Source organism: Paramacrobiotus metropolitanus, unplaced genomic scaffold (genome assembly GCF_019649055.1).
Source record: "Paramacrobiotus metropolitanus isolate TYO unplaced genomic scaffold, Prichtersi_v1.0 Parri_scaffold0000085, whole genome shotgun sequence".
In the NCBI taxonomy this organism is placed as follows: domain Eukaryota; kingdom Metazoa; phylum Tardigrada; class Eutardigrada; order Parachela; family Macrobiotidae; genus Paramacrobiotus; species Paramacrobiotus metropolitanus.
In genome coordinates, this window is record NW_026570305.1 from 220,710 (window position 1) to 232,291 (window position 11,582).

Below are 11,582 nucleotides of genomic sequence, written 5' to 3' on the forward strand. Positions count from 1 at the left end.
TTGTTTAAGAACCATCATAATAAGAAAACCGCATTGTATACCGTCATTTGCTTATGGGCATATGTGCATATAATCTGTTTACCGGGAATTGTACAGGATGCGTTATTCTACCGGCCATCGTACAACGATCATCGATGCATGCTGAACGGACCGGCTCAGTATGCGTGGAATATGGTTGTCCAGTTTGTCATTTATGTGACCCCGACTTTACTTATTTTGTTGACGTACCCTTATTTATTGCTGAAGCATAAGCGCCGTCGGCAAGTCAGGATGTCGGCAAAGCAGCTGTTTTCTGCGGTGAGCACCCTTCGGTCAAGACACGCTACGGACGAGGCACAAGGCAATGAGAATGCGGAAGCCAGTAATGCAAGGAAGGTGGTTAAGGAGGAGCGTAATCGCGCGTTTCTTATTACGACAATGCTGACGTTGAGCATTCTGGTGTGCTGGGCACCCAATGTCACATTTTATACCGTGGCCAGTTTCGTGCAAGTGGATTCACCGATCGGCTACGAGATTATGGCACTGTTGTTTGCCATTCAGTCTGTTATGGATCCGATTCTATTTGCGCTAGCGCTGAAGGATCTCCGGACCGCTTTATTTGCACCGGTTCCAAGATTAGCGGTTTGCAAAAGTACCTGAACTTGAATATCCTTTCATAGTTTGGTGGTTTTTTTTGACCCACCAAGATTTTTACTGCATTGTTCTTACTGCTTTTACTGCATTTCATTCCCAGTTATCTTAATTTTGCCACAGGCGCACCGAATCGAAAACTATGTGATATCGGAAAATATTCTGCATTAACATCCCAAGTCATGACCCGAACTGCAGTTAATCCAACGAGCAACATTAAATAGCTCGCCGGTTATGTCTATAAATTGTATCGTTTATAAACCTTACAATTTATGAGTTGAAATAACACTGCACGGAATCATACATATGCTATCGTGTGCGTGTCACGGGTAGGAGTAGGTCATGTTTCGAGATATATGTAAAACCAACTCGTTTGCGTTGTTGCAATATTCGTGACAGTTTATGCCGATAAAGATACAGCTTACGAACCGGTACAGGTACCAGTTACAAAACATCCAGAATGCGCCGTAGCGAAAAATACAGACCACTTAGGTCATTTGTTTGTAAAAAAGCTTTTTTGCCACGACTGCCTGCACAGCAAGATGATGCTAACTCAACTCCGTTTACTGAATTAGCAGTTCACTCTGTGGTCAATCTCTTTTGCTCAGGAAGCATGGAGAGCACTGACATGTGAGCAACTGCTTATCAAAATTTTGCGGCCACTTATGGCGGCCATTTATGGCTGGGATTGTGATAAAAATCAAAAAAGCAACCCTGAACATTGCAACACTTGTGTAGAGAACGTTTTTTTAATAGGTAATAGCCATAGAAACAACAAAAAGTGCAAGCGCGGGTACATACATACTTTACAACATTTTAGTTTACTGATAGTTGCACTGCACAACATTACTACATTAGTGAATGCAAATGTACTTGTTAAACAATATACATAAAATGGGTTTAAGAGGGTGCGGTGGATTCCACGGAATACGGCCGGAGACTCCAACAACGATATTTGCGACTCCGAGCGGAGGGTGGTAAATCTCGGGTGATGCAGACGCTGAAGCACATTGGGTCTAAGACAGCCTGCATTATGTACAGAATTTTGGCTGTTTCAAAAAACATTCCGGTATAATCTACTTTCATAAAGAAATCCAGTGTAAAGAAAAAGGTTATGGGCGTCCAACAGACCAGAGTCCCGATCGTCAACATGGTCAAAAGCATAAACGGTCGATTCTTCGTGCTAGACATGGCAGTAACAACCGTTTTATTGGTATTTCTCGGCGGTGTGTTGTCGTGTGTTTTGCTGACTTCCGCCAAAGCCATAATCGAATGGAGAACGCGCCGCCTTGTTTGCTTCCAATACGTCCACAATATAAACGGATAACCGCCGATGATGATCGCTAAGGGCATATCAAATATGAGCAACTGCACAGTTAGCATCAGCGCATATTGTTCTTGGTTGTTCACCGAACAGCCAGACTTTAAAGGTGTTCGGTAGTACATCTCATCCAAGATTAATCCCGGCAACAGTAATCCAACAACAACCGCCACAGTCATACCAAAAAGCAGTAGAGCCGTTTGCAGATTATGCCGGTTTTTATACGATATGGGACATTTCAGCGCCCATCCTCGGTTAATGGTGATTAATGCATGCGTCCACTTGCTGATACCGCGGAAAATGTACATGGCGAATAGGTAGGCGCTACAACCGGCATTTCCCACCCAAATAGCTCCAAAGGCTTTTAGCAGAATTTCCGTGGTATCCACAATGGCTATGTACAAGATATTGCTAGCCAGTAATCCAATGACATATATGTTAAACGGTCTTTCCTTTACGTTATCCCTAATAACAAACATTACGAACATGAGAACATTCAAAGTAAATGCTCCTACCGTTATACCGATCATAGATTTAACGGTTTTCGTTAAAATCACTGCGGAATCAGTTACTACTGTTGTATTCGACGAATTCCACATTTGTGCTCGACAGAACTAGTTTAAATTACACAGCTTAAATCAAGAAAAGGAGAATACATCTGTCGCCTGTAAACCAACATACTAGTGAGGCTAGCGTCGTCTGTACAGTGCTTTAAAGAAATTAAAAGCCAGGTTAAAGGAAAACGGATTTTGCCCAAAAGGCGTCTTCTTATAGGGTAGCTCTTTCTGCATGCGAGACATCATATAACAACGAAATAAAATTATTTTTGAAGGAAGTCGGAGTCCTGTGGCTGCTCATCTTGCTTGAGTATTTCATGGGAATTGATTATTTGAAACAGAGCAGGATGATGAGAATTTAGCACGCAAGATTGCGCCAGTGCTGCAGACGTGTTCTTAATTTCATTAGCATTTAGCATAGAAGCGGCCACGGAATGCCGGAACTCTGAAATTTTAATAACTGGCAACCAACTGTCTTCAACTTGGCGCTACCACGCTGTACAGCATTCGTAACTTATGTTATAAGCTAACTCCTTTCTCAAAAGGAGGGTTTTCGGGTCTGTCAGTGAACAAATCGGTGCGAAAATAAGGAAGGAGTATTATTGTTCGATGGCGCCGATGAGTCCGTTGTGTATCACAAATCAAATCTGTTATCGTGAGAAGGTTCATTTCAGTGCCACTGAAATGCCATACACTGAAATGCCATGCTACATTAACCAATTACGCGTGGATGATTAGGTTAGTTTATAAAGTATTTTGCAGCGCTTTTCAAAACATCCGGTGCTGGCTAAGATTTTCTGCTCAAATCACGTCATTTATTAACCGATATTGCCGCTAATTTTTACAGTGTCAGCGTCGAAGATCGGCATAGGAAATTTGATCGTGGTATATTCCTGATAGCTGACCTTTCATCAGTATGGCGATACGGAATCGGTAGAAGTAGAACCACGTGATGCTTGTGCTTGGCCGTTTGCTATGATGCTACTGCGGACCGGGCAATCCGCATCTACATGCATGTGACCCGCCCTCTCAAATTAGCATGCTACCCGAGAACACCACATGGTGCAGAGAATCCGACATTCGGGATACACTGAAGATTGCGCGTGCCGACAGGAAATAATTAAACCTGTAATCTTCACAAGATGAGGGGCGACGTAGGAATTCCATAATACATAAGTGAAGATGCTGTGGTTTGCCGGTTTTCCATTGCCGATTGCTTGCATTTTAACAATGGACAAACGCTGCAAATCAGTTGAGTGTCTGTAATTTGTTGTATGCAGGCGAATTTGCAGTCATGCTGTCATTTGCGCCAAATATCGGTAACACCACATCCCATTTTGATCAGGTCCACCCACCACCCTCGTGGTCCTTTATCCCGGTCTTCACCCTGGTTACGCTCTTCCTCATCGTGATTCTAAACAGCGGCGTTCTACTGGTTTTTATCTGGGATAAACACTTGCGCACCCCGTTCTCCGTGTACTTAATGAATCTGCTAGGCGCAAATATTGTGATTGGTATGCTGCAGAATCCATTGGACATTGCCACCGGTTACGCCGGCAGTTGGTATCCTGGCCAAGCCGCCTGTACGGTGTATCTGTACGGCAGTTATGCGTTCGGCGGCGGAATACTGATCGCACATGTCCTGATCACCACCAACCGTATCTGGGCCATCTGCTTCCCGTTTTCATACCGAGCGTATCATACCAAGAAGGTGGCCGTTGGTGTGTGCGCGGGAATGTGGTGCTATGTACACGTTCTCATTTTACCGGGTAAATAATTGGTAACCACTAACCATTTCGTTCACAACGCTTTACTATCCTTTGCTTCGCTCCCAAGATCCTTTTTAAAGTGCTGTTCAATCCGTGAACTGTCTGAAGCCTTAGCATTCACTCGGCATCTTTCCTTTTTTTTCCGCTCTGCACAGATCGCACTCCTAGCTCCGTCAACAGCTTATCATAGATTTTCGAATTTCACTTTACAGACATGCAGTACACTCTTCACTACACATTTCGTGTGTTTGACAACATCACAGTTTCGTACATCAGAGTTTCGTACATCCAGTTCTGAAAGACCGTTTACTTGTATCACACTCACAGACTGATCAAAATCGCGTTTTGGCTGTGAAGGACGTTTCTATAAGTTGGGATTACGGTGACGTCATGTTCTTGTGGTTTTAAAGTAGATATTTTTTCTTCCGCAGCACACAGACATTTTGTATTTCGACAGAGCTGAAGAACCTTCGCTGTATCCCGGTTGATAATTGACGTCAGCATACTTGAATATCTGGTTTCTACCGAGTACATCCAGGAAACCCAGAAATGTAATTTTGTCTTGCACGACCCGAAAACCGGAAACAGCACCGACTTACGAAGAATTTCCAGAATTTGGAAGAAATTAATTGAAACCGAAGTGGCGAGAATTACGTAAAAAAAATCCAATTGGCGCTAACAGTAACAGTGGGTAAAGGAGTGCCAAGAGGAACGAGTACTGAGGAACGTGTACCGAGTCAAAGGCATTGAACAGAGTGGTCGCGCACGTAAATGACCATTGCAAAAAAAGCAAGATTCGAAAAGAATGCCTGGTGGCTAAAACTGCTCAAACAGACCTGGTCTCCAAATATCAACATGCTTCATTTTTTTGCAGGTTTAATTGTAGATGGTATGTACTATCGGTCCTCACTGGACGTCATGGGCTGCAGCATCAACATCACCATGCAGAGGGAATGGTCGGAAGCCGTCCACTGGCTGGTATACAACCTAGCCGAAATTATTGTCGTTGGTGCTTACCCGGTTATTTGTGTCTACCGCGTCCGTTCCCGGAAAGCCATCAGACACGTTCAGACCGCTAACGCTGCTCCGGAGCAAGGAAATCATCCAGGCACCCAGTCAAGCGAATCCTGCCATAAAACATCGCATGCTGCTGCCGGAAAGACAGAGAAGCATTCCTACGCTTTCATGGTGCTGACGCTGATGACCTGCAGTGTGTTGGTGTTCTGGACACCGATTATGGTTTTCTATGGTATGGCACCGTACGGACATTTTGATCTGACGTTTTACCAGGTGGCCCGAGCGGTGTACTCGTGCGAAAGTGTGCTGGATCCCATCTTGTTTGTAGTGGCAATAAAAGATATCTGGAGATCAGGACGACGGATGGTCGGGTTGTGATAATAAGGCTGCTGGCATATCTTAGACGGAATAGTGTAGATTAGTCTTTGTCGTTCACAAAAACCTTGGTTTTACTGGATAGGAAAGGCAACATATACTCGTCGTTAGGTTTCTTTATGCATTTCAGTTGCTTGTGTCGATTTTAAACTTACTATGATGGCGCTGCTGTATGTAACCACTAAGTACTGTGCATCTGTACATTGAAGAGTCCCACAAACAATATGACATCAGATTATTACTGTACATAAAACATGATATTCTGATCGAGTCTTTCGCAACCGATTTTTATAGGGTAATTTGCCATACTTCGAAATCGTAAGTGAGAAAATTTGGCCTATTAAAGTAGCGGCGCTTTAGTATTCACATTTGAAAGGAAGTTATCGGCAATATCAGAATACGATTAGGGCGGTATACTTTCGCTGCAATCAAAACGATTAAAATTTTTGATTGAGTTGCGACAAATAAATAAGAAAGGCAGTATGTTTACGATTGCAGATTCTGCTATAGGAATACAATGGTCCAAGCTTGGTACAGACGGTCACCACGTGACCTTTCCTTACAATTCTTTTCAGTATGACACAACCAAGTGACTAGCTAATTGCCGACTCCTCGAGGTGGCTTCTGTCGGCGCTGCTTAATCAGTACACGTGTGACTGATTCAGATTTCTTGGTATTTCAAAAAGCTTGTTATTGCTGCAGATTGCAGAGCAGCCCAACAAAATCGCGTCAACAGCCTTTCAATTAGACTTAAATCAATCCACAAAAGATACCGTTCCCGTATATCAGCTGTTGACGTCAACCAGTCTGCCAGGTCGATTCTCATCTGTTGAATCCAGATACAGAAAGACGAATAAAACGATTCTCACCAGTACTGATGTAGCGTGTTGTAGGTTAGCACAAGGTTGTCTTAATATGCACAGCATAAGCTGAGGGCTGATTAAACGATGACAAGAGAACATGTAGCGCTTACAACTAAAGCGTTTAATACACAATTCCGCTGCATACGCACCAACTTGTCATTAAGCCTTATTGTGACGTAGCAAAGGATGTTTAGTTTACCAAGTTAACGCCCGTAAACTGTAGGCTGTGTTGGTTATTTAAAAATAAGTTGATTGAAGATGTGGAATAATTCATCGAGCCAAACGAACCATACCACCACAGACATTATACTACCAAGGAATCTGATCGGAATGACGGTAGTGGGTTTCCCCTTGAATATGTTAATGCTGATCTTATTAATCTCCAAAGACAAAAGTGGGGTTACCGGCTTCAACGTCTACGTTATTTTTCTGCTGATCAGCAACGTTCTGTACATCGGAATCTGCAATACGATGGACATTCTCCGCCAAATGTACGGTGACCTGTGGCTGGACGTGACCGGATGCAGCGTGTACCTCTTTGCGCTGTATATTCTCGGCGGGGTCACCAAGTGCACGCACGCCCTGATCACCATTAATCGCGCATGGGCGCTGAAATTCCCGCTGTCATATAAAACTCACCATACTAAAAAAGTGGCGTGTGCTTTGCTTGGCGTACTTTTGGTATACGTGCTTGGGTTTCTTCTGCCTGGGTTGATTTTAGATCATCTGCTTTACCGGGGTCCGTTGAAATATGGATGCTACGTAAACACGGATGCTCAGTTCACGCTGATGCTGGTAGTGCAGTTTCTTGTATTTGACTTACCGTTGGTGACAATTGTGGGGATATATCCGTTCTTATTGTGGACGTATTGGAAACACACCCGGCGACGTTGGGAACGCGTAGTACACACACAAGTGCAGCACGGTGTTGCCAACAGGGAACGGATTCCTATGAGGAATTTACAGGGCCACGCGACAGCTGCGTCGCATCAAAAACCGGCGAATACACGACCATTTTTCTTATTGACTTTGTTGACCATTGGAACAGTTGTCTGCTGGGTGCCCATAACTCTGTTCTTCACAATGGCGTTTTTTGTTGAAGTTGATTATGCGGGAGAATTCTTCGAGCTGGCAACCGTTTTGTACATGTTACAAGCAGTCCTAGACCCGATGTTCTTTGCGCTGTGTTTGAAATCGGCAAGGAATTGGCTGTTGCGGCACTGGCATCGGCAAACAGTCCACGTTGATCCGGTAACGGGTGCGCCTGTTGCTCGTTCAGCAAGTCAAGGAACTTCGGGCGGTAACAGCCAGGAACAACCAGGTTGACTACGATCTTCTGTAATCGCCAACGCGATCCTGGCGTAGGAGCACAATAGTGAACATGCGCATTTTTAAATTTCTAAAAGTGCTACGGTATGTAATCAGGCCTAACCTCATAATCTTCTGTTCAAAAGCAATATTTCATCAGCAAGAGCGGGGCAGTTGCTGTTTGGTTTTTCACACTGTTTTGTACGTTTTGTTCATTGACGTTCAATAATTCAGTTGACTGCTCTAAACTTGCAGTTTGATTATACACGTATTCGTAAGCGTGTGTACAATATTTACCGTCTGTGTGTAGTAAAAAAAACCAATGATAGTTATTACCGTTGTGCAGCGGCTGTATACCACGATTATGCTGTTGACGGTGTGCAGATCTGCACTCCGACGGCCACAGCTGTCAGATTTCCCTTTAGGGCACTGCGTTGTAAAGCAAATTGTGTAGTGTACCAACTCTGCAGAATGTTCTTGACTGTTTTTTACTGTACGAACGGCAGCCGTTACTTTCGCCACACTACCGGTGTCCGGTGGTAAGGCAGGTCGGTGCACTATAAAGCCGGCATAATCATGGGCAAATTTTCTGCCAAACGCTGCCACAATCGTTATTTAATGACTTACACAACCGGCGTACACAGCACCTGCAGCTATTTACAATTGATTACGCTATTTTGGCCATGAAAATGTTTGCCTGTAAGCGGAATACCTCATACGACGCATGTACTCCTTTCACTGAGTTTTATTTTCTTAGTGTTGTGCAATAAGCACTCGCACTGATTTGACACGTTGCATTAACCATTATCTACGTAGTTTTATGAGTCCGTAATTTGATTTTTTACAAAATTTATAAAAATATTTCAGTGTTACGAACTGGTCTGCCAAGATGCTAGCGTTATCTTTAGCCATTTGCGCCATGAACCGCAACAGTCTTCCCTATATAACTGAGTGGATACTCTTCCATCATCTACAAGGTGTACAGCGCTTTATCCTCTTTGACGACGACAGTCATGACGACATCATGCTTCTCCCCGAACTGTTCCGTGACGCCGGTTTCGGCGACATGGTGTCGGTGTATCCGATGAACTTTCTCCGACGTCACCGCCCCAGTCTGCACGACAGCATTGACCAGTACGAAAACCAATTAGCCGTCATCCAGCACTGTAACGTCCGCACGAACCACTCCACAGATTGGTTGATCGTTATCGATACGGATGAGTTCATGTACTCGGAGACATTCCCCACCATCGTGGAATTTCTGGAAATGTATGGAAATATGTCGGAAAACGGGACGATGGTCAATAGTTTTCAGGTGCAGACGATTCGCTTTGGTACATCGGGATTAATCAATGATTTCAAGGGAAAAATACAACGCGATGCCGCCACATCTGCGGTGAACTTGTATCACTACGCTAATGGGAATAATGTTACCGACTTTCCCTTGTTGATTGAACTACAGGAGCGGCGCGCTCCGCATCCCGATTTGGATAAAGATTTCCCCGAGCTATTTGACAGAATTTGCCATGGTGATGAAATCCACTGTAATCATTCGTGGGGGAAGGCGCTGTACCGACCCGGAAGCTGTAAATCGGGATACATACACTGGTGCGGCGATCTTGAGGGTTTCCGGGCGGAGGTGCCGCTGCAGGATTTGCGCGTGGATCATTTCAGTTTCCGGTCGAAAGAGAAGTCTTTAGCGCTTGATAAAGAAAAAGACTGGCCGAAAACTGAGAGTTATGACTTGTTTGATGCCGGTTGGTTTTCTTTGATAAAAGATGACGCTAAATCGAGATTTGTACCACCGCTAAGAAAATACCTGGAGCGGTTCAAAATAACCAATGTTGATGAAAACACCTGGAACCGGCTTGCTAAATAAATCGCTTTGGTACATCGGGATTAATCAATAATTTACAGAACCCATAGCACGCGGCCACGCTAAAAATCCTCAAAAACGTTGTAATACAAATTACATGTAGTTTGGGAGAAATTTGATTTTTGTGCATCACCAAGTAATTTAGTTATTGTTGCCGATGGTGAATCACAGAAATTAGCAGCATCAGAGGCGAATAATATTAGTTTTAGGTTTAATCCAGGCAATGGCCGGCAATCTAATCACTTTGCAGTTTGCACTTCTTATTGCGGTGTAGTGTACAGTACATATGAATTATGAAAGGCGGCATGCACTGCCATGCAGTTCATGATATTAAATTGATTGTCCTTAATTACAAGCAGATTATTACGAGACCAAAGCGTTACAGATGTAATAGACAGTTCTGCACATTCATTTGCGCACTACTATCAACGTAATTTCGTATTCCTCCTTTCATAGTTTCTTCAAAGAAAATTTGAAAACAGAACTAACCGTTTCAATGTTCCGACTGTGTGGTCTATTAGTTATTTTGGGATTCGTTACCGCGACGAAAGCCGAATCGTCCGATCGTTCGAACGGATTTCGTTTCGATCCATCGCTCTGCCAGCAAAATATTGTACCGCTGATGCACTGTATGACAGCCGTGGAGAAGGAGATCAAGGTCAACAGCACATTACTGCAAAAATTCCTGCAGTCGTTTATCAATGGAATTGATGTGGAAGATCGTCCGGAACAGGCTATCAATGCAGCATGCAGGTGAAGCAGAGAGCCTGATGTTTGTCTTCCATATGAGGACGCTGTATTAATCCCGTAAATCTTCGTGCAGTATCTGATTAAAGATTAAGATCGTTAAATGCAAAAAAAGAAGCTGGATATCTGTGATATAGTTTTTTCGGTTAAAATGCTAAATATCTGTACGCTTTTGCAGTCTTATCCTGACTTTTGATACCTGCGGAAGACCTTTAGCAAGCAGCTGCCTTTTTCCATTGGCAGCAGCAGCACTGGATGTCTATGAAAGCGCAGTAGCTGTATGTCGAAATGCCCGTGTCGCCGCTTATTACCAGGAGGTAGCCAACTGCTTTAACAAGCTTCACTTTATTCCTAAACTAATTGGTGATGGAGAACTGCAAGGGATTATCGCCGAGATTTCGGCGGCAATGGCTAGTGCCAACAGTTTTATCCAGCTGATGAGCCTTCCGGCGGACAGCATTATGAACATCGAATGCCGGTAAATATTTGCGCATTTTCTGACACACACATTAGTCGCTGTTTCCATTTAAAATTTGTCAGTTTATGGTGCTTTTTTTGAAGGATTCTCTCACGAGCACAGGAAATGCTTTCATCGGAAAATGTTGAAGGGGCATGCGGAACGGAAACTCACAATCTGCTATCTAATCTGCATTCGAAAATGGTGGAAATGTATGGATGCTGATGAAATAATGCAAGCTGTATTTGGGCGTCTTTGGAGTACGCGTTTCTGAAATTTGTTTCATTTGGCCGGTTATAAAAATTCTGTTTATAGACTAACTTTTAAAAATAATTATTCGCTGATCGAATAAAATTCTGCTGTTAGGACTTAGGAGTGTTCAATTGCATAATAAATTGGTTCACCAAAATGACACGGCGACTGCAGCAAAAGTTTAATTTGCAGTTACGCGGTATGATGTTGTACGAATCTTGTAAACCCGATGTACTGTAGTTACTTTTGTGTAAAAATCATGTTTACATAGATACGTACGTACAAAAATGATTGTTCTCCTGATAAGCCGATGGAGATATCGTATTACCTTCCAGTTAAACGCCGAATCGATATTCATGTACAAGGATAATTCCTAACTGCATTTTCAGAACGCTTTAATCGATTCCCAG

The 11,582-nt window shown here is 43.4% G+C and overlaps 2 protein-coding genes across 2 annotated transcripts; both read left to right on the forward strand.

The window, feature by feature from the left end:
• Positions 1–8,590: 8,590 nt before the first annotated feature.
• On the forward strand, positions 8,591–9,731 carry LOC129596067 (uncharacterized). The gene has a single exon (XM_055493229.1). The coding sequence runs from the start codon at positions 8,730–8,732 to the stop codon at positions 9,717–9,719; it is 990 nt and encodes a 329-aa protein (XP_055349204.1). The 5' UTR covers positions 8,591–8,729; the 3' UTR covers positions 9,720–9,731.
• Positions 9,732–10,066: 335 nt separating this feature from the next.
• LOC129596052 (uncharacterized) lies at positions 10,067–11,285 on the forward strand. Its single transcript, XM_055493210.1, has 3 exons — positions 10,067–10,469; positions 10,642–10,941; positions 11,025–11,285. Exons 1-3 carry the CDS (start codon positions 10,213–10,215, stop codon positions 11,143–11,145), a joined length of 678 nt encoding a protein of 225 aa, XP_055349185.1. The 5' UTR covers positions 10,067–10,212; the 3' UTR covers positions 11,146–11,285.
• The last annotated feature ends 297 nt before the right edge of the window (positions 11,286–11,582 follow it).

What these genes read in the sequence shown, in the direction of transcription:
- LOC129596067 (XM_055493229.1), top strand. Translation starts at nt 8,730, where the DNA reads ATGCTAGCGTTATCTTTAGCCATTTGCGCCATGAACCGCAACAGTCTT.
- LOC129596052 (XM_055493210.1), top strand. Translation starts at nt 10,213, where the DNA reads ATGTTCCGACTGTGTGGTCTATTAGTTATTTTGGGATTCGTTACCGCG. An exon ending in GCTATCAATGCAGCATGCAG is followed by an intron (nt 10,470 to 10,641) that starts GTGAAGCAGAGA and finishes ACGCTTTTGCAG; the next exon opens with TCTTATCCTGACTTTTGATA. An exon ending in ATTATGAACATCGAATGCCG is followed by an intron (nt 10,942 to 11,024) that starts GTAAATATTTGC and finishes CTTTTTTTGAAG; the next exon opens with GATTCTCTCACGAGCACAGG.